The 23,897-nt window shown below is 36.9% G+C and overlaps 1 protein-coding gene across 1 annotated transcript in view; it reads right to left on the bottom strand.

The window, feature by feature from the left end:
- Window positions 1-23,897, bottom strand: part of PLCL1 (phospholipase C like 1 (inactive)) — a 273,563-nt gene that overhangs the window by 47,102 nt on the left and 202,564 nt on the right. Inside the window, 3 exon segments of the mRNA XM_037523774.2 lie at window positions 6,095-6,298; window positions 15,447-16,982; window positions 16,984-17,922. Coding sequence (XP_037379671.2) covers window positions 6,095-6,298; window positions 15,447-16,982; window positions 16,984-17,922 — 2,679 coding nt within the window.

The following is a 23,897-nucleotide window of genomic DNA, read 5'->3' as shown; positions in this document are numbered from 1 at the left end:
TGAGGAGCAGATAGCATACAAACTGTTCTGAGATACTTATAATATATTAAAGTGTAGTACAAGTTAGTGACAAACATTAAATAAAGTAGAATTCATCAGATAAAGCATCACGAAATTAAACGTTTGCCATGACTGCTTAGTTCTCTCTCCAAGTCTAATTCACACACTTCAAACATAGCAAGATATTCTTCTTGTGAAGAAGAATATGTACTTTTTTGGGATCCACTGCTTTTTCAGAAAGGAGTTAGCAAATTTGGAAAAGCAAGCACTTGAGAACATGTGAACCAATAAAAAGCCAATCTGTTCTAGACCTATTTTGCTCTCTCCCCTTAAGAACCTAAAATCATCTATCTCCCTTCTAATCAAACCACTGAGTTTTAGTTTCTTGGTTCTGTATTGGCTTAGATTATATACAATCTGAGTAGTCAGAATATATAAAATAAAACTTAAATTTTATTAAACTTGGTATTTTTAAAAACTGGTTGTTGTTACATACAGATTTAATAATAAACAAGATCTTTTCTTTGATTTTAAAGTTTCTTAAAATTTTTTAATCAGACACAATAGTTAATAAATTGCCATCTTCTCTTTTTAAGCAAACTCAATATTATCAAGCCTGTTTATTCTCAATGAAAGGGGACTACATAAGGTCAGGGCCTTTGCAAGCTCACTGGAGGTCCACTTGATGTATGTGACAAAGTATTGTCTGTCCTGGGACTAGCTGTCAGTCACATTTCTGAGCCTGAGTTTTAATGACACAGGACAGGAGAACTCACACAGAGCAAGCCAAAGGGACATTTGTATCTACATTCCTGATAGGGACAGGATCTACTTCAGAGTGCTGCTTTCTGCACAATGGGGTATTTTACCTTTTCTTTTCTCCGTTAGTCCATTTCCCAAACAATGGTCAGGTATGTCATGAGTTTGTTGGCTTATATCTAGCTGTGAGTAAAATTTAGTTCATTCATAAAATTACCAGGTAACAAACCTGACTATCTCACATGACTTTAACTAAAAGTGTTGCAAGAAGCTGAGTATTCAGGAGTGCAGCATGAATTCTGAGGACATATATACAACATTCCACAAAGGAAGCAATCTAAAATCCTTGCTTACTGACCTATCTCTGACACCCACTGTCCTTGAGAACTCCGTATGAGTAGAAATTTCAACCCTCAGGATGCTAATTAATCCCCTCATTATACAGAAAATAAATCAGAAGACATTGCTGCACGCGTAAGTACTAATGCACAACACCTTTTTTCTAAATAACCTGTCTGGTGGGGCACATGCCAGCAGGGGTTCCATTATTATACAAGCCACTACTTTTTGAAATGTACACTAATGTACAGTTTCACACATACTTCACAATGAGAGTGAATGATGGAAGGAAAGTATTTTTGACTTACCTAATTCTGACATCAAACTATTTCAATAAAACTACAGTGGGGGACTGTGCACATACCTACAACTTTCTCTCATCCTGGGATGGTAATAACACTAACATTAGAAAGTGTAGTTAATCCAACCATTTGCACTTGACTTAATTGTGATACCTGCCAGCCTATTATTTCCCTTGCAAGAATCCTGCTCATGCTAATGCAATCAACTGTTCTCCAAATCACACCCTTAACTGACTTAGTAAAAGATTAAATAACCCTTGACTCATGTTCTCCAGATTGTTTTGATTTTTAATCTTCAGAAAAATCTGTTACTCTTGCTATAGTAAACTTTTAACTTTTATGTTAATGTTAAATAATTCAGCACAGAAGTCACCTTCAGAGAGCACTTTGGGTTTATTTTTACAGTTGCAATCACCAGTAACTTTTCCACCTCTAAATCCTATAATCAAAACACTAATTACCCCAAAAGTTTAATGTACTTGAAAAACTAGACAGGAGAGGATATTGAAAACATAAAAATTCAACTATTTAAAGAAAAAATATATATATACAGGTTAGATAATATTTTTCTTTTAAAATTAGTTGCAGGGCCTCCCTGGTGGTGCAAGGGGTTAAACACAGCACTATGAAGCATTTTGCAGCCTCTGCAGCACGAGTTCAATCCCCGGCCAGCCAAGGAGCAACCCACATGGTGCAGCGGACCTTTCCTGTTTCACCCAGGGCTCCCCTCAGCAGTGTATTTCACTCAGTCTGCCTGTTCTGTTCCCCACTCTGTCTCTGGTGAATCCTCTCACCACCGCATCTCTGGCCTGTACCCCAGCTCTTGTATGCATAAATAAATAAACCTTTAAAAATAAATAAATAAATAAAATTAGTTGCAAATAAGATTGTGCTGAGCACAGTGGGAATGAGGTAGGGATGTATTATTGCAAGTCACTGTGAAGAGGACTCGGGGTCCTCAGACTCCAACTAGTTCAGGACATAAAAGATTAGTGGTCCATTCTTTGACTCCTATGTGTCTCTGCTCCTTCCCCTCTTATGTCTAAGTTCTGTGTTCATTACAGCGCGTCCCATTCTTCTAGACAGAAAGTTTGCTTCATATCATTTCTTCCCCCAGTTCCCATACAGTAACAGGTATCCAAAATGTGTCTGTTTAATTGACTAATCAAAAGCTTAAAGACAGACACAAAATAATTCAGCAAAAGAAAATGTGTTGTTTCACAAGTGACAGGTATATGTGCTCTCATTGCATTTACTTATATTTCTCTTGAATAAAAGAGTTGTTGTGTTTTATATAATTATTTGTGCAGATATCTGCCTTGTTCATTTATCTCTGTACTGTACAGAATCCACTAAAGTTCTTTATACATGGTAATGTATTGAATGCCCTGAATAAAGTAAATAAGTGCATCTTTTCTTAACAAGGTCAGTTTTGTGAGATGTTAGGACAAAAAGCTGGACTCAGCTTGACGGAGAGGGAATTAAAGGTAGGAAGGCAGATGGTGCAGAATTGAGAAATACAAAGGATGAAGAATGAAAAGAAAAAGCAAATAAATCAGCTTGACTGAAGGAAAGGGTTCAAACACACGGAAGTGGGAAATGAAGTCTTCAAAATAGGCAACACTGATGGGTGAAGGCTTTGCAAAACTAGCTAAAAATCACTAGCATTTAAAGATGATTATTCCAATCATTGAAATAGGGAAAGGTAAAGAAGAGGTAGAGGACTTTAGGACCTATTGAAAAATTTCAGGCAGAAGAAGAGAGCCTGGTGAGAGAATCTTGGCTGACTTAATGTAAAGAAATGGATACATCCAAGAATGATCATGAAGAAAAAAGCAATGGATCTCATTGATACTGAATAGAAAGAAAAAAGATCTCATCGGAGTTAGTATGAAGACAGAGCACTTGAAACGATTTGGAGAAATTGAGAACCATTGGCATGGTGGTATCTTTTGTAATGGTTAGGAAAGGGTACATAAGCACCTCAGAAATAAAAGATAAACCCATTTTTAACTTACTAAATTTATGTTATTCTTGCAAACCCCAAACGTTGCCCTGTAATCAAGTGCAGAAACACGGCTCAAGCATTAAGACTGAGGCTAGAGATGGATTTCAAAAACATTGTCCATATCATGAAAAGACTATAGTAGAAAGGAAAAAGGCAGAACATCAATGGGTCCAGGATAAGGAGTTTCAATTTTATTTTAAATAGGATTTTAAGCAAAAATAAAGAAAGAAAGAAAGTGACATGATCATATTTATATGAGCACTCTGGGCCAGCAGAGTATTTTAGGAGATCTCTTTGAAATAAATATAAACACTAATATGCCAAGAGCATTAAAGTGTCAGCTAATACAACACAAATCCTGGAAAGTAAAAATGGCATTTTTATGTTCATGGCCAAGATACCATCACATATATTTATCCCTACCCTCTTCACTCCCTAAAAAAAGAACCAACAAAGTTTCCAATAGTGTTTTCCATCACTCACACAGTCCATTGAGTTTAAAATTTGGTATAGGGGTAGTTATATGCAATTCCCTACCAAAATGAAAATTCGTTTCCATAAGAAACTATAAATGAAGACATTGTTACAAGTATTTCTGCTTTCCAATGTAGCCTTTTACGTAAAGCTTTGGAAAATCACTCCAGGCCTACAATTACAAATTGCATTTAAAAAAAAAAAAAAAGAAAAGTCAATGGTCAGATTTGGCTCCAGCAGCTAAAACTGAGAAAAACAAAACACTATCAGACACTTGGGGATGTGAAAATGGAAACTGGCCAATCATAGTCCAGGTGCTTTTCTGCTTGTTACAGGTCCAGCTCCAGGGGACCAGGCTCCCCTCTCAGGGAATGATTTTTCTTTCTTAGCTTAAAAGGGAATTGGAGGAATAAATGATTTCTACTGTCTGTCTCTATGGAAACTAGTACCCTAATTTCACCTCTTAAATGGCAATTATCCCTATTCACTGAATAGCTTTCAGTCCCTACTTTTATGATGGAAAAATTGATTTCGTGAAAAATGAGATATAGGTAATATGCAAACTTTTCCCTCAGCAACCATGAAGTATAATTTATAAGAGGTATGTCATTTTAAGTAGAATACACTCTGGGATTTTTGTCTTTTTCAATTGTAGGATATTTACCTCAAATGTCTTTCTTCTAGTCAATTTTTAATAATAAAATATTCTTCTCCTTCCTTAACATTTATTTGTATTCAATTACAAAAATTCATTGGGTTCAAAGAAATTGACAAATACAGAAAAAAAATACAGAAAAGCATAAACAAAAAAGATATACTTTTCTTGATATTTTAAAAAATCATTATCAATATCTTGATAGCAGTTTAGATGTGTCCACATATAAATACAATTTAAATTCTATTTTTTGTGACTAGAGTTCTAAAAAAATATAGTATGAGCTATTTTCCATAGCATTAAATATTCTAACATAAGATTTTTGTGACTTCAAAGGATTCTATAATATGGTTTATTTTATTTAACTCATTTTCTCCATGTGGACATTATTAAACAATATAAACGTGTGTGTGTGTGTATCACTATTGACTGAAATAAATCCTTAGAAAAAATACATATATATAAATCAAATGGGATGAATATTTTAAATTATACTACCAAATTTTTCCCCCCAAAATCTATACCAACTTATTTTTCCACTAGAGGTAGATGGATGAGAGTATCCATTTCCTTAAATTCTTTATCAGAGGTACTAATTTTTAAATGAGCATTTGATGACATTTATGGTTGGTACTTCAGCAGTCATTCTGCACCATGAGGATAAGGGCCAAATTCTAGGGATGGTGGAGTAGAAAGTTACATGGAACTTTGTAAAAGTGCCACCCTGGGTGCCTAGTCTCCAGATTTTTTTTTCTTTAGTCTCTAGATTTTTGTGTGAAAAAATAAAGTCTTATAATTTTAAGTCCTGATTAGCATTCCATTATTTATTTTGTAAAGCTGAATTTAATTCTACTTAATATATTTTTCCTCCATATAGTTCTTACTGTTTTTTCTATTTGAAGGATATTTACACTTTACCGGGCATATACGTTGCAAATATCACTGGTCTGTCATTTGTTCCTTAATTTTTCAATGGATTAGGAGATGCAAAAATAGTTATGGTACTATACATAAATATATAATATTTAATAGCTACAGAAATCATGGAATTACACTTTGCCCACATGGCACATCACTTCCACCCCCAGCACTTCTAGATTTACACAAAAGTATATTCATTAAAATTATACCCTTAAGGACATACTTAATTTGTAGCATTATATATTGGAAAAAAAAAAGATAACTGTATTAGCTTAGAAATTAAATTCCAGAGAAAGTTTGTCTGTACCATCATAAGTCTACTTCCTGTATGTATGCAATTAAATGGTTATATTGCTGGCAAAGACATTTAAATGATGAGAAGTTGTATATAATTTTGAAGATTTAATTCATTCTTGCTGAAGCAGAGATTGTCTATTTGCTCTCTGTAGAACTCTGGGTTCAAAGCACTCTCTAAGAATTTCCCATTGGGGCTTAGGAGAAGCAGAGTTAGCTGGTACTGTCTGCCACTCCCAATTCAGGTATCAAGTAACACTCTTTGTAATTCATTAGAGTTCTACATATGATTACACACACGCACAAATAAATACACATACACACAGAGTCACAATTTCCTACCAAATCATAAGCAGCCAGCATCTTTTTCTGCACATCTGGAATTGCCCCCAGAGGCTCCAGATAAGGAAAGTTGTCTTTCATCACAAGAGAGACTGAGGGAGTATTGTCGCTGGTGATGAGCCGAGAGGACAGGGTCAGCAGGCACTGCTTCAGGCTGGCAATTGGAGGAAGTCCACACAGTTCCTTAATAGACACTATCGCATTCTGTGGGGAAGAAATCATGAATTACACTTTGCCCACATGGCACATCACTTCCCACCCCAGCACTTCCAGGTTTACACAAAAGTATCTTCATTAAAATTATACCTTTAAGGACATACTTTGTAGCAAAGTGAATTATAACCCATCACAAGTGCTGTGACATGCACAGTGGTAACACAGAGGGCTAATTCACTGTTACTTCATCTTTCTCAATTTTTAGCAACTGCCACAAGCATGTCACAAAGTAGACTGAGACCCAAGGCTATACTATGCTTTTTAAAGCAGAGACCTGTAATAATCACACAAATTCACACTGACTCTGCATGAAAATCTGATTTGATTTGCATCGTGATGATCCAAGAATCATGTCACTGACTATACGTGAGTGCATCTTCTATGGACTCTTGCTCTCAAGGTAGAAGCTTTACTCACCACAATCCACTTGGCTAACCGGAAATGGTATTTCTTTGCCATCCCATCAGACGGGCACCTCACAAACAAACATACTAACGCACATTTCACATAGAGCTACATTTGTCCATGTTGCAGGTTTTTAAAAATTTTATTTGAAATAGGCTCTTTTCTTATTTAATTAGTTAATTTATTTTCTTTCATTGCTGATAATTTTGGAATAGTATTTGATTTCTCCTCTCAGGTGTAGACCCCGTAGTTCTTCCACCACCATAGCACCCACGATCCATCACCACAGTCCCTCATGTTCTTCCTCCCTTGTTTTGACCCCTCTCTCTCTCCCTCCTCTGCTGTATATCTCAGGTCTATGGTCAGGTTGCAAGTTCTGTCTTTTTCCTGACCCTTTGTTCAGCTTCTCTATAGGCTATTTTGAAATAGGCTATTTTGTTTTATTAACGGTGAACAGTATCCAACTTATTATGTATCTCATGATTTATTAACAATGATGGTATTCATTCTTCTGGTGATTAGACTCCAAAAAATCATTAACTCTAAAGACTTTACATTGAGGGGACATAAATTACCAGTGCAATCTGAACAACTTTATCTATAACTAATTCTTTTTAACCTGCAAGTAAAATGTAATATATATGTATACACATATACACATATATAATGAGTATATTCAAGAATTATGTAGAAACATACAAACTCTATTTCTTATATGGCAAGTCATAGAATTGAGTCAGGAAGAGTCAGGTGAAAGGTGTTAATATTTGGTGTCTATTTTTATTTATTTTTTTTTTAATATTGTGATTATTGATAATTTATTTTTATTTTTTTTTTATTAGATAATAAATTTTATTGTTATATTCCCCATACAATTGCAGCACCCCCATTCTGACCCCAATACCTCCCCTCCCGCCCATGCCCCCCTAAAAGTGTCTCTGGTTCATAGTATTTTGTTGATTTTGATTTTCACTTTCTTATAGTTATTCATTTTCCTGGTCCCTTATTTAAGTTTTCTAGATTCCTGCTATGAGTGAGACCATCCGGTATTTTTCTTTTTCTTTTTGGCTTATTTCGCTGAGCATGATCCCTTCCAGTGCCATCCATGTTGCTGCAAATTGCATGTGTTTATCTTTTTTGAATGCTGAGTAATATTCCATGGTATATATGTACCACATCTTCTTGATCCAGTCATCTATTTTTGGGCATTTGGGTTGTTTCCAAAGCTTAGCTATTGTAAACAGTGCTGCTATAAACATAGGGGTGCAGGTGTTCTTTGGAATTGATGTTTCTGTGTCCTTTGGGTAAATACCTAGGAGTGGAATTGCTGGATCATATGGAAGCTCTATGTTTAGTAGGTCCAGAAATCTCCACACAGCTTTCCACAGTGGTTGGACCAGTTTGCACTCCCACCAACAGTGCAGAAGAGTTCCTTTTTCTCCACACCCTCGCCAACATTTGTTGTTGCTAGTTTTTTTAATATGTGCCATTCTCACTGGTGTAAGATGGTATCTCATGGTAGTTTTGATTTGCATTTCCCTGATGACAAGTGATGTTGAACATTTTTTCATATGCCTGTTGGCCATTTGCATTTCCTCTTCAGAGAAGTTTCTTTTTAGCTCTTCTGCCCATTTTTTGACTGGATTATTTTCTTTGTTGTTGTTGAGTCTCATCAGCTCTTTGCAGATTTTTGTGATCAGTCCTTTATCATTAGTGTTGGGTGCAAAAATGTTCTCCCAGTTGGTGGGGTTTCTCTTTGTTTTTGTTATTGTCTCTTTTGCTGTGCAGAAGCTCTTTAATTTGATGTAGTCCCAGCTGTTTATCTTCGCCTTCACTATCACTGCTTTGGGTGATGTGTCTGTAAAGATGTCTTTGATGTGCAAATCACGTAGTGTTTCGCCTAAATTTCCTTCTATATATTTTATGGTTTCAGGTCTTATGTCTAATTCTTTAATCCATTTTGAGTTGATTTTTGTGTATGGTGTGAGGTAGTGGTCAAGCTTCATTCTTTTGCATGTAGCGACCCAGTTTTCCCAGCACCATTTATTGAACAAACTTTCTTTGCTCCAATGCATAGTCTTTGCTCCTTTGTCAAAGATTAGTTGACCATAAATCTGTGGGTTTATTTCTGGATTTTCTATTCGATTCCATTGGTCTGTATGTCTGTTCTTGTTCCAATACCATGCAGTTTTGATGATTATGGCTTTGTAGTATAGTTTGAAGTCTGGGAGTGTGATGCCTCCATTCCCTTCTTTTTTTTCAGGAGAGCTTTGGCTATTCGGGGTTTTTTGTGATTCCATATGAATTTCATCAATAATTGTTCTATTTCTTTGAAGAATGACATTGAAATTTTGATTGGAATAGCATTGAATCTGTATATTGCTTTTGGAAGGATGGCCATTTTAATAATGTTTATTCTTCCAATCCATGAGCAGGGGATATCTCTCCATTTCTTTGTGTCTTCTTCTATTTCTTTTAACAGTGTTTTATAGTTTTCTTTGTATAGGTCCTTTACCTCTTTTGTTAGATTTATTCCCAAATATTTGATTTTTTTTGTTTCAATAACGAAAGGGATGGTTTTTTTGATTTCTTCTTCTTCAGATTTATTGTTTGTGTATAGGAAGGCTACTGACTTTTGCGTGTTGATTTTGTATCCTGCCACTTTACTGAACTGATTGATGAGTTGAATTAGCTTTTCTGTGGAGTTTTTGGGGTTCTCTATGTATAATATCATATCGTCTGCAAATAGTGATAGTTTGACTTCTTCTTTTCCTATTTGGATTCCTTGGATGTCTTTCTCTTGTCTTATTGCCCTGGCTAGGACTTCCAGTATTATATTGAAAAGCAGTGGTGAGAGTGGACATCCTTGTCTTGTTCCAGATCTTAATGGAATTGCTTTCAGCTTTTCACCATTGAGAATGATACTGGCTGTTGGCTTGTCATAGATGGCCTTTATGATGTTAAGGTATGTTCCTTGTATCCCAAGAATTTCAAGGGCTTTTATCATGAATGGGTGTTGCACTTTGTCGAAAGCTTTCTCAGCATCTATTGATATTATCATATGGTTTTTATATTTCTTTTTGTTGATGTGTTGGATAACGTTGATTGATTTTCGGATGTTAAACCATCCTTGTGTCCCTGGAATGAATCCTACTTGGTCGTGGTGAATTATCTTATGGATACATTGTTGGATTCTGATGGCTAAAATTTTATTGAGGATTTTTGCATCAGTGTTCATTAGGGAGATTGGCCTGTAGTTTTCCTTTTTTGTGTTGTCCTTGTTCGGTTTTGGTATTAGTGTAATGTTGGCTTCATAGAACGTGTTTGGTATTGTCCCTTCCTTCTCAATTTTTTGGAAGAGTTTGTGAAGGATAGGCACTAATTCGTCTCTGAATGTTTGGTAGAATTCATTTGTAAATCCATCAGGTCCTGGGCTTTTGTTTTTGGGGAGGTTTTTGATTACCATTTCAATTTCGCTAATTGTAATTGGTCTGTTTAGGTGTTCTATTTCTTCTTTATCTAGCTTTGGGTGATTGTAGAGTTGTAGGAATTTGTCCATCTCCTCTAGATTGTTAAACTTGTTTCCATATAACTGTTCATAGTAGTTACTGATTATTCTTTTGATTTCTGCTGTGTCCGTTGTGATTTCTCCTCTTTCATTGATGATCCTGTTTATTTGTGCTTTCTCCCTTTTTTCCTTTGTGAGCCTGGCTAGGGGTTTGTCTATTTTATTGATTTTTTCAAAGAACCAGCTCTTGGTTTCATTGATCTTTTGGATTGTTTTTTTAGTTTCAATTTCATTTATTTCTGCTTTGGTTTTTATTATTTCTTTTCTTCTACTGGTTTTGGGGTTTTTTTGTTGTTCTTTTTCTAGATCTTTGAGCTTCGAGATTAGGTTGTTTCTTTGAGTTCTTTCTTGTTTCTTGATGTGAGCTTCTATTGCTATATATTTTCCTCTTATTACTGCTTTTGCTGCATCCCATACATTTAGGATATTGGTGTCCTCCTTGTCGTTCAATTCAAAAAATTTTTTAATTTCTTCTTTGATCTCCTCATTAGTCCAGTGGTCTTCCAGTAGTGTGGTTTTTAATCTCCATGAGGTAGGAAGGTTCCTTGCCTTCTTTTTATGGTTTATTTCTAGTTTGATGCCTTCATGGTCAGAAAAGATGGTTGATATGATTTCAATCTTGGTGTATCTGTTGATGTTTGTCTTGTGCCCCAGTATGTGATCGATCCTGGAGAATGATCCGTGTGCGCTTGAGAAAAATGTGTACTCCGTTTTTTGGGGTTTAGTGTTCTATAGATGTCTGTTAAGCCCAATTGCTCTAGGTCCTTATTTAGAGCTTTGGTTTCTTTACTTATTTTTTGTCTTGTTGATCTATCCATTGTTGATAGTGGTGTGTTGAAGTCTCCCACTACGTATGTGTTTTCTCTGATGTCTGTTTTCAGAGAGGACAACAGTTGTCTGATATATTTTGGTGCTCCTTCGTTTGGTGAGTATATGTTAATGAGTGTTATTTCTTCTTGAAGTATTGTCCCCTTGATCATAATGTAGTGACCATTGGGGTCTCTTTTTATCTTTTTGAGTTTGAAATCTGTTTTATCTGATATAAGTATAGCTGTTCCTGCTTTCTTTTTTGGTCCATTTGCTTGTAGGATTGTTTTCCATCCTTTAACTTTGAGCCTATTTTTATCTTTTGTAGCTAAATGTGTTTCCTGGAGACAGCAAAAGGTTGGGTTTTGTTTCTTAATCCAGGCTGCAACTCTGTGTCTTTTTATTGAAGAGTTTAGTCCATTTACATTTAGAGTTAATATTGATATGTTAACATCTGTATTTGCCATTGTGTTTGTCTTTCCTTTGATTTTATTTATTTATTCTTTTAATAACTTTTTTTTTTTTTTGGCCTTCTTTCATTGTTATTCGTCCCTCTGAGGTTCTGGCTTTAGGACTCCTTGTAGTATTTTTTGGAGTGGGGGTTTAGTTGCAATGAAATTCCGGAGTTTCTGTTTGTCTGGGAAGGTCCATATTCTTTCTTCAAAGAGGAAGGAGAGCTTTGCGGGATAGAGTATTCTTGGTTGGCATCTGTTTTCTTGGAGTCTGTTGACTATGTCCCTCCACTCTCTCCTTGCCCGTAGTGTTTCTTCGGAGAAGTCTGATGTCAGCCTGATTGGCTTTCCTTTGAATGTTATCTGTTTCTTCCCTCTTGCCAGCTTCATTATTTTTTCCTTGTCCTGGATTCTTGGGAGCTTTACTATTATGTGTCTTGCTGTATTTTTCCTTTCGTCGTGGAAGTTTGGTGTTCTTCTTGCTTCTTGTATATCAATTTTCAGCTCCTTCTTCACATTTGGGAAGTTCTCTTCAATTATCTCTTTGAATATTTTCTCTGTTCCTACTTCTCTCTCCTCTCCTTCTGGTATTCCTATAACTCTTATATTTCCTTTCCTCATGGAGTCAGATAGTTCCCGAAGTCTTTCTTCATTCTTTTTCCTTCGTACTTCTCTTTCCTTTTCTGTTTTGGTTCTTTTATTTCTGTGTCTTCAAGATTACTTATTCGTTCTTCCATTTCATCTATTCTGCTTTCATTGCTTTTCCCAGAATTCTTTAGTTCTTCCATTAATTCTTTGATCTCCTGCATTTCTTTTACTTCCCTCTTTAGGGACTCAATTTCATTCTTCTGATCGTTGATTATTTTTCCCTTATCATTGTTTTCCTTTATGACTTCTGTCAGTTTTTTAATCACGGCAATTTTAAATTCTCTTTCTGGAAGGCTCAGAAGTTCTTCCAAGTTACTGTCGTTGCCATCTGGGGGCTGGTTTTCTTTTTGTGGTGTGCTTTTTCTCTGGAGAGTTGCTAGGTTGCGTGTGGTTCTTCTCCTCCCTACTGTCTGTTTTCTAATTTGCCGTATGCGTTGGGACACTGTGTAGTTGGGACTGGCCGGCATCTTGGGTGGGCTTCTCTGCTCCCCTCTGGTTCCTCCAGGAGTCATCTGTCAGTTTCAAGCAGTCTTTACTGGAGAAAGGTCCCTGTTCTAAAATGCCGATGTGGGGACACACTCCCCTGTGCGCCTGGTCTGCCCCGGCGGTGGGTTCCTGCTCCCCCTCTGGGCTTGGACTGCAGGCCAGAGGGGGTCTGGCGTGGGCGAACTTCCCCCGCTCACCTCTGGCTCCTGAGGAAGCCTTCTGCAGGTAGTCTTTACTGAAGAAATGTCCCTATTCTATAATGGTGATGTGGGACACACTCCCTGCGCGTCCGGTCTCAGGCACACTCTTCTGCGCGCTTGGTCTGCCCCGGCTGTGGGTGCTCGCTCTCCCTGTGGGCTCAGACTACTTGTTCGGAAGGGGCCCGGCGTGGGCTAACTCCCCAGCTGGCCACTAGCTCCTTCAGGAGCCTGTGCTGGCTTCAAGTCGCTAGGTGGCGCCAGAGATCTCTCCTAGAGCCCTTGGGGAGCTGATTTTCCACCCAGTGGGACAGGGAGCAGAGCAGGGATGGTAGGGTACACCTCAACGGCTTTGGGGTGCTGTGTCTGCCTTGTGCCCCACCGTCGTGGGGAACCCACGCCCCTAATTTCGTGCCCCGGGTCTCAGTTCCAAAGCCCTCAGTTCCAGGACGCGGGCTGTAGCCCAGATCAGTGGCGCGGGAATGGCGCCTTTTGAATCCTGCTCCCCTGCCTGGGCGCCTGGTTCCTGCTCTCTCCGGGAGGGCCTCCGCGCGTCTCCCCGCAAGCCGAGGTCGCAGGCGCGGGGACCTGGGCAGCTGCGATCCGATCCACGCAATCCGCGCCGCTTTCCCCGCGCAATCCCGCTCGCGTCTGTTTTTCCAGCGCGCCGCTTTTCCGCGCAGGCTTACCGGGCGGCCGGGGCTGTGTGCTGGGGCTGGTCTCCTCCTGGGCGGGGCTCTCTTCAATGGCGCTGGAGCTCACCTCCGCGGCGGATCCTGCGGGGGTTCTCCACAGCTCCCGTTCACAGGGTGTGGTGGCTGCAATAGTTCCTTTCCACTCACAGTCCCGCTTGCTGCGTCTTTGTTCTTGTTGGCAGTTTTAGTTTGTTGTTTTCCTCCTCTCTGCTGGTCGGAGAGTGCCGCCTCTGTGGGCGGGGGAGGGGAGCAGGGTTCTGCGCTTCCCTCCCTTCTGGTCCTCTTTTATGGCCACTTTCTTCTTCGGGCAGTTTGCTGGAGTCGTCCGTTTATCTTCCGTGTCCCGGTTCTCACTGGGACCTGCCGCTTTTCCTCCCTATTAACTTTTTTAATGGGAGATCTTACTCGCAGCGTCTCCTCGCCGCCATGTTGCTCCGCCCCTCCTGGTGTCTATTTTTAAAATAGTGGCTAAGGTATCCCACCTCAAGTTAAATACAATCTAAGTATTTAAATACAATTTGTATACCATGCTATTTCTTACTATTTTTCACTATTTAAAATTAATTTTAAGCCTATCTAAGAATTACTCTGTAAATAATGTAAAAACAAAGTTTTTACCAAGTCATGGGTTTGGGGCTCAGCATTACATCACTAAAATCCAATGAGCTATGGGTTTTAGTAGTAAGGAATTCTAGATTTAAAGCCCAACATTGCTATTTATTAACTGCAATATTTAAGAAATTACTCAACCTCTTCAAACTTGCTTTCTATCTTGGAAGCAGGGAATTTTTAATGAAGATTATTATAAAATGCTATATAAAGGAGAAAATTAAGTCCCTTGAAGATTATTTTTCTCCTCTTTTACTCTCATACATGCAGTGCTGTTGCTTAACACCTCCATGCACACTGCAGGAGCCTTATAAATATTTATTATCTAATTGCTTCTCAGAAATATCAGCCTAGAAAAAATATATTAAGTAGCATTAAATACAAAAGTTTTCACCCATTTCTGATTACAATGAAGAAAAATAACATTAAATTTTTACATGCCAAGACTAAGCAATTTATGAATACTCACTTTTCATAATATATAACAATCCTGTGATATATCACTACTTATGTGGAGAAAACTGATGATCTGAAATATGAAATAATTTGCTCAAGATCACATGGGTATAGAGTTAAGTCCAGAATGTTTACTCATTATATTAACCACATTCTAAGAGAAGAATAAATACGGAGGAATAAAAATGTAACCCCAAAATTACAGACATATAAAATACTGAAAATTAATAAAATAAACTTTTTAAAACAGTTTGTAACAAGGTCAGTGCTGAATTTTATTTGTTTAGTTTTGTTTGCTATCGAGGGGAGTAATTTATTATCATTGTTATACATTTAAATAATGAAAATTAATCTAATAGGCCTTACATTTTTAATGATTTCAAATTCCCTCTCATATTCATATCTGCAAATATTCTGCATATGCTCGTATTTAGTATATATGAGTATATATATTAGTTACTATATTACACATCCATAGAATACTTTATGTTCTATTCTTTTCATTGTTTTGTATATACAGTCCCATAAATCAATTTAGTTATTCAATGGATCTAGAGCATTTTGCTACACTGATGCTCCATTAACTGTCTTAGCCCAATTTTAACACACAGCATTCATAATTAAAAAGCATATATATATATATATATATATATATATGCTTTATCACAGGCAATACTGAACTTAGTTCAGGGGTACCCAACCCTTCTGATAATTTTTGATGAATCAGATCACGAGTAAAACACAATGTTCACTAGTAAAAGGAATAAGAAGTAGGAACAGGAAAGAAGAGTATGGGATTTTTTTTTTTCCTACCTGCATATTTTCCCTCATGTCTATGGCTTCTCGTAAAGGATGAACTGCTATTTTAAAGACGTCATCTATGGTTTTAAGACCGATATTCCTGAGCATAGTATATTCGCGAACTTTCTTCCCCATTCTCACTGAAAGGCTTCGCTTCTGTGCCTTTCCTCCTCCACTTCGATTGGTTATTGCTATATGGACAAAAAGGGTCACGTGCTCCATGATGTCCCCCACAAAGGAGCGGAGGGGAACGTGTCGATATCCAGGCTGCAAACATTCAAAAGGTATTGTGTACTGCCCGATAAACTCGTCCCCGATGTAGTCATCATCCAGAACAACGAAGCGAATCATGGCCAGTTCGGGTAGGTTTACTTGAAACTCAAACGTTTCATCAAAAATAGGATTATCGCTGTTTTGTTGTACAGTTTTAGTTCTTTGTTCTGCACAGTCAGCTGGTATTCCGTGTATCTCTATACAAACATAGGGATCTATGACATCCCCTTTGGCACAAGCTCCTTTTGGCTTTGGGAAATTCTGACCACTGATGATCTTGATATGAAGAGCAAGAGGCGACACTCCCGGTACAATCCCCTTTGTGTTTGCACTGAAGTAAGAAACTTCATCCCGCATGATAGATGGCCTTAGAACATAACCACATCCTCCATTTTGAAGAAACCAGCCTGTGTGCAGGTCTATCATTGGACCTGGAGTCTGGAAATTCATTGCTACAATCTGACAACCACAATTCCAAAAGTCTTGTGGATTCAAGTTACTGGAATCGATCCTCATGGCACTTGGATAGATTCTTGATAAGAACTTCTTATTATAATTTACAAAGTCTTCTGGGTATTCATTTGCAATTCGGCTGGCCTCTGTTTCACTAAATGAGCAAATTTCCCAATAGTTTTGGCTTTTCATAGACAGTTCGAAATCCCTGTACTGAACAGATTTACAGATTGATACCAAATCAGAGAGCTCCCTACACAGCCAGATTTGCTTCTGCTCACCATTGTAATCTGCTGACATCCTCCGAGACATTTCAGCTTCTTCATCTTCGTCTGTTACTTCTCCCTCTAAAATATCTGGATCAGAAGGCAATTTCTTTCCTTTCACAATAATCATTCTTTTTAATTTTTCCGGTGATGGGAGGTAGGATTCTGATGGCAAAGGTGCTTCAGTATAGAGTTTATTTCCAAAGACCTTTTTCATCTGTTGAACCATTATCTTCTGCTGTGGTAGGGAGCAGTGATTCCCCAAGCAAAGAATGAGTGGGTATTCAGAAGCAACAAAAGCAAATTTGTTTATCACCTCTAAGACACTTCGAAAAGAAAGATGTGTTGTCACATTATTTCGATTACAAACAATTGGTTCATTGTCTGAACCATCACTTACATCAAGTTCAATGCTTCGACAGCCCATTTTCAAAGCTCTGACATACCCATTAATATCAGCCGGTCCCCTGAACTGGTCTTCTATAAGATAGGTGTTATGAGAAGCATTGATGTAGTAGTGAGATAATGGCTGGGTCATATCTTGGGCAACCTTTTTTTTGCTCAGGATCAAAAATGTCACATTCTGGTGACAACAAATACTGGGTAAAGCCATCAATTGCAAGAAATCCTTTTTGACGTCCTTCTTCAGAAAGTTCATACCTCCGAATAATGTCTAAGCACATCTCTTCAGTGATATGGGTAACTCCTTGCTCAGCTTCTAAAAAGATCATGAGATCATTGGCATCCAAATATTCTTTGTTTTTAGATATCTGTACAAGTAAGAAGTACACTTCTGGTCTGGTGCAAAGTTCACAAAAAGCTTCGCAAAATTCTTCTTCTGTCACCCGGGTGGTTAGTTTTTCTTTGCTCTTCTGGATTTCTTTAAACTTTAACCTGATCTTGGATTCCTTCAGAGTAGGGTTGAGTTGTTTTATTAACTCTACAGAGGTGTCCTCCAACATAATCCCATTCCCATCAATGTCTGCTGCTTCAAACACTGTTTTCAACCACATGAACCTTGGTGTGTTCTGATTACCCTCCATAAAATCAAGCGGCTGCTTACTTCGTGAGACCAGGTACCGTAACCCTGACACCCAGATGTTTGCTACATCTGCTGAATTGGCAACTAGGTCCAGAGATTCATAGTTTTCCCCATGGAGTATGGAAAAGGCACAGTCTTCACAAATCTGGTCAGCAAGGCCATTGTTTCTAAATGTTTCCGTGTTCTTCCCCAGTCTGATCTCTTTTATGGCAGAAATATCAAGCTTAGCTTTCTCAAGGTCTTTCTTGGAAGGTTCCCAGCGAAGAGCTTGGAGGTCTGTGTCCAGAGTAAAAAAACGGTTATAAATGCGAGAATTTGGTCGGACTTTCTTTAGTTCACAGCCAGCTTGCATAAAGCTGATACAGTCGCTGGCACTGCTGATTTTCTTTTCTGATGGCATGCTGCTGAAAGACACAGTTTTCTTTCTTCCACCACATTTTTGGTTTGCAGGATCCTGCAAAACAATTTGAAAACAATGAATCAACTTCTTTTGGAAATACAGAAATTCAACAACATGCTATGAACTCCCCAACTGTATTCAGGCATATGGTTATTTGGACCAAAGTTAATTTAAAATTTACATTTTCACTATTTCAGAAAAAAAAAAAAAGTTGACAAAATTGAAATTGTTAGGTCCACAGGAAAAAACTTATTTTCAAAAGTTTGTGTGTTCCTTGAAATATAATGAAGTATTAACTACAAATAACTCATATTTATTCATTAAAGCAGATTTTCTAAGAATTTTTACCTGTTACTTTCTTCACAACCTGGCTCACATTCATATAGATATGTGAAAAAAATGAAGCTGGACTTCTTTTAAAAGTTTTCCTCATTGAGGAAGAAATTAAGAAAATCATCCCATTTACAATTGTACCCCCAAAAATTAAATACCTGGGAATAAACTTAACAATTACAGTTGTACCCTAAAAAGTTAAAAACCTGGGAAAGACCTATACAAGGAAAACTACAAAACACTGTTAAAAGAAATAAAAGACACAAAACAATGGATATTCCTTGCTCATGGATCAGAAGAGTTAACATTATAAAAATGGCCATTCTACCAAAAGCAATTTGCAGATTCAATGCAATTCCAATAAAAGTCTCAATGACATTCTTCAAAGAAATAGAAAAAATATTGCTGAAATGTGCAACCACAAAAAACCCCAGATAGCAAAAGCTCTCCTGACTAGAAGGAGAAAGAATGGAAACATTACACTCCCGGACTTCAAATAATACTACAAAGCCATTATAACAAAAACAGCATGATACTGGAACAAAAATAGACACATAGACCAAAGGAATAAAATTGAAAGCCCAGGAATAAAACCACACATATATGGTCAATTCATTTACAACAAAGGAGCAAAGACTATACAGTGGATCAAGAAAAGCCTCTTCAATAAATGGTGTTGGGAAAACTGGACTGCAACATAAAAAAAATGAAATGAAACCAGACTACTATATCATACCATATGCAAAAATCAACTCAGAATGGATAAAAGACTCAAATGTAAGATTTGACACCATAAAATACATAGAAAAAATCATAGGCAAAATACTCCATGACATAAACCTCAGAAACATCTTTGGGAATTCTTCTCCAGAAGCAAGGAAAACAAAGACGATAAACAGCTGGGACTACATCAAACTAAAAAGCTCTGTACAGCAAAAGAAAAAGTAATCAAAACAAAGAGATATCATACTGAATGGGAGAAAAATATTTACTCACCATACAACAGATAAGGGACTGGTATCAAAGATCTACAAGGAATTTGCACAACTCAACAAAAACAACCCAATCAAAAAAAAAAATGGGCAAAAGAACTAAAAAAGACACTTCTCCAAAAAAGAATTGCAAATAGGCTTATGAAAAAATGTCCAACATCACTAGTTATCAGGTAAATGCAAATCAAAACCAAAATGAGATACCACCTCATTCCAGTAAAAATGGCCAACATTAAAAAAAAAAATGGAAACAACAAAAGCTGGAGAGGATTTAGAGATAAAAGGAACCCTCTTACACTGCTGGCGGGAATATAAACTAGTCCAGTCTCTATGGAAAACTGTGTGGATATTCCTCAGAAAATTAAAAATGGATCTTTCATAATGGATCTTTCATAATGGATCTTTCATAATGGATCTTTCATCCTAGGAATCTATTCAGAACACAAAAACACTCATTAGAATGGAAACCTGCACTCCTATGTTTACTGCAGCACTATTTACAATAGCCAAGATATGGAAACAGACCAAATGCCCCCAAATAAACAAATGGATCAAAAAGTTGTGATATATTTATACAATGGAATATTACTCAGCAATCAAAAAAGACAAACTCATGCCATTTGCAGCAACATAGGTGTAGCTGGGGAAGAGATTATGGTAACCAAAATAAGTCAGAAGGAAAAAGATAAATACTGGATGTTCTCATTTATATGTGGAATTTAGAGAAATCAAACAAAAGGTCAATGGGAGGGAAGAACACCAGGGAATATAGTGATGGTTCACGGGTGATAGAGTGGCAGGAGAACTATGGGGACCACAATAATTCAAGAAAAAAAAATAATTAATAAAAGAAATACTTTTCCTCATTGATACTTTACAACAGTTTTAGTTTAAGTTTTATACTTAAAATTAGTTCAATAAAAGTTGTTTACTTTAGCATGCTTTAATCACAATGGGTTTACAATACACCTTAACTAAAAATCACTTTCTTTTCTCAAAACTATTTTTAAAGAACCAAAGTATCTTGAAATTCAGGTTGAGAGCTAACAATAGACAAATGATCTCACTGGAGCAAATTTTTAGACTGAGGTAAACTATTTTTTGTATTTTAATATTTATATATATATTTACATCATTTTTCACTGTATGCTTTCTCCTCTCAGTCTAGTCCCTGTAAAATTCCTACCAATTCACCCGTGAACCATCACCATAGTCCCTTGTGCTCTTCTCTCCCCTGTTTTGCTACCTCTGCCTCCTCCTCCCTTGTAGAATGTCTTTGATTTATAGTTGCCTGCTAATGTTGTTTATTTATTATAACTTTATTTTTTTCCCTGATCCCTTATTTGGTTCCCTTGTATTCCTGAGTTAAACAATTTAAATGAACATGAGAATTCACATCTACATTTCAATATAATGTTACTAGCAGCCACAGTTTTAGACCTGAACAGAAATATAAATGACTCCATTAACCTGTAAGGTTTTATCTAATGTAAATTAACTTTCAAAGCCCCTTGCTATGTAATATTTCATGGAGAACACTTAAAATTTGCCTGTGTCAACCATTCCTAGCCATTTACATTGAACATCTGACCAAGGCCACTTAAAACTGGGTATTTATACATTCCAGTTCAGATCATCGACTCAAATTAATAATGCTCCCACTACATCATCAATTTGGATAATTCCCCAGGAGCAAGTTTTGCCAAAGTACCTTAAGGCATGTTTATAGTATCCAATTTTATAAGCATATCAAAGAGGCAATAAAAGAGTGTGCAAAAGTGTTGTCCATAGGGAAGAAATGGCAAATCTCAAGTGGTGATTATTCCATTCAGTAAACACATGACCTTGAGCAAGTGACTTAGTTCCTCTGAATCTTAATTTCTGCTTTAAGAGAAATTAAAATGGAGATATAAAATAGCAATTAATAGTCTTTAACTATAGTGTTATTGTGAAGCTCAAAAAAACAAAATGCACATGAATATTCTTTGTAAACATAAATGCTTTAGGGTTATTTTTTGAAAGAAGGGGAACATTTCCTCATGAACCTCACTACTGTAGGGTACTGGGCATTGATTTGGATATTGGAAGTCATCAAGAAATTAATACATCCCACTCTCGAGCACTTAAGAAAAATCTCAGTGATTAACTGAAAAAAATTAAAAATAGTCACATGATTTTACTATTTTAAATAGTGAGAAGGAAGCCAAAGTAGCCCGGGCTATGTTCTTCACTGAAATTCTTCTAAAACAAAGTAGAATCTCTTCTCTAGAGTCTCATTATTTAATTGTGGTCTGCCTGTAAGAGCCTCCCTGTCCTATGATCTGGGAAAAGGCAGAAGGATTTATTATTCAATTGACTAAAGATTGCCTGTGAAAAAGAATAAAATTTGCTTTAGTTAGAGGATGTTGGTGGGATGATTCATTAACTCAAATATATATCTGATCTTCAAGTGACAAAGATATAAATTATCCAATTTTGATCGCAGAATATTGCCGCTTGGTGCCCTGACATTTAAGAACATAGTTACTGCTTTTCCAGAGAATTGTTATTTTTAATTATCCCACAGTGGTCAATTTCCTCATCCTTAAGTTAAAAAAAAAAACCATAAATCTCCACCTACTTATTTGCAGATGCACTATTGGAACACATTTAAATTTGTCACAACCGACATGCTCAAAAATACCAGACATTTGTGTGTATTTTTCCACACCATCAAGGCAGACACATAATGGCACTGCTGAGGTGGGATTAATCTGCCAGGTGAAATGGAGAGGGAAACTGTGAACTGTGATGTTAAATTAGATTGTGACTCGGCTTTTAAAGGTGACGTTTGACTAGCCTTTTAAGCTAATGAGAATTTCCACATTAAAGATTGTTTTTATAAAACTAGCAACAACAAATGTTGGCGAGGGTGTGGAGAAAAAGGAACTCTTCTGCACTGTTGGTGGGAGTGCAAACTGGTCCAACCACTGTGGAAAGCTGTGTGGAGATTTCTGGACCTACTAAACATAGAGCTTCCATATGATCCAGCAATTCCACTCCTAGGTATTTACCCAAAGGACACAGAAACATCAATTCCAAACAACACCTGCACCCCTATGTTTATAGCAGCACTGTTTACAATAGCTAAGCTTTGGAAACAACCCAAATGCCCAAAAATAGATGACTGGATCAAGAAGATGTGGTACATATATACCATGGAATATTACTCAGCATTCAAAAAAAGATAAACACATGCAATTTGCAGCAACATGGATGGCGCTGGAAGGGATCATGCTCAGCGAAATAAGCCAAAAAGAAAGAGAAAAATACCGGATGGTCTCACTCATAGCAGGAATCTAGAAAACTTAAATAAGGGACCAGGAAAATGAATAACTATAAGAAAGTGAAAATCAAAATCAACAAAAAACTATGAACCAGAGACACTTTTAGGGGGGCGGGGGCGGGAGGGGAGGGATTGGGGTCAGAATGGGGGGGGCTGCAATTGTATGGGGAATATAACAATAAAATTTATAAAAAAAAAAAATTAAAAAAAAAAAAGATTGTTTTTGTATACGCAGATCACATTACAAATAGTGCTATTGTCAACAGAGTTATAAAACCTCTAATAATTCTTAACAAACGTAAAATGTGAAATTAGTGTTCCTCTAAATACATGTATATCGTTCCTGTACCTCATGTGTGGTAATATACAAACCTTCACAGTCTAATACTCTGCACTTGACTTCAGACTTTGTTTATGAGAATAAAATTATTGCTGTCAAGAGTTTTCTCATGTCTCTCTTTGTGGTAATATCGCCTTAAATCGATACCTACTTTCATAGTAAGTTAAGCCTTCAAGATATAAATGTTTTATATACAGCCTACAAAAGAATCCACCAGCTCCAGAATGCTTATTTCTTGCTTTGATCTGCAATTCCAATGTGATTATAAAACTTACCCCAAAATGCCTGAAACTTGGAATCAGTGGAAAGGATATGATCTTAGTTTGTCATCTCACAAAGAACAAAATCCAATGTTATTACAAGGCCCCAAATGAGGAAAAAAAAACCTGGCCAGAGCACATGTGAACAAATAATGAGCTTGTCTGCTGTTGACTAGAGTGAAGATTATTTATATTCAAATATTCTGGAAAAGTTTCAGGACTCTGACATTCCTCTAGGTTTGTTATTTCAAAGGTCAAGTTATGCACAAGCTCTGGGAGGGGCCCATGGATGATGGGAACAGTGCTACATTTGACGTGGAGGGTGGATGATTACCAATCTCCTCCTGAGCAACTTCACCACCATGGTCTCTTTGTCAAGCCCTACATATCTTTATTTCTCTTTATTTCTCTACATATCTTGGCAGACTGATGTGGGGAGAAGGGGCTGTTTGGGTGGATGGAGGTTATCTCTACAGGTTATAATAAAATAAATTGCATTTATTTAGTTCCTGAATATTTCCAGATAACACTTTTAATTTTGGATCTACTGTCTTCTTAATCAATATTTTATAGAGTGGATTTAGTCATCAGAATCAAGAGGAATCTCATAAACTAGTAAAGCAACAATTTTTTTTTATTAAAACAACACAAGACATTTATTTGCCTAGGAGCACTGTTTTCTAATATTTTCATATCATAAAGATAATTTCTATCTAATATCATGACATAAGCATTGATTTCTAATCTTAGAAATAATTTCAAAAATACTGGAGGAAATG

Source organism: Talpa occidentalis, unplaced genomic scaffold (genome assembly GCF_014898055.3).
Source record: "Talpa occidentalis isolate TD23 unplaced genomic scaffold, MPIMG_talOcc4v2.1 talOcc4.3, whole genome shotgun sequence".
In the NCBI taxonomy this organism is placed as follows: Eukaryota; Metazoa; Chordata; class Mammalia; order Eulipotyphla; family Talpidae; genus Talpa; species Talpa occidentalis.
The sequence above is the reverse complement of the archived record's forward strand: the minus strand, read 5'-3'. Positions and strand labels throughout refer to the sequence as shown.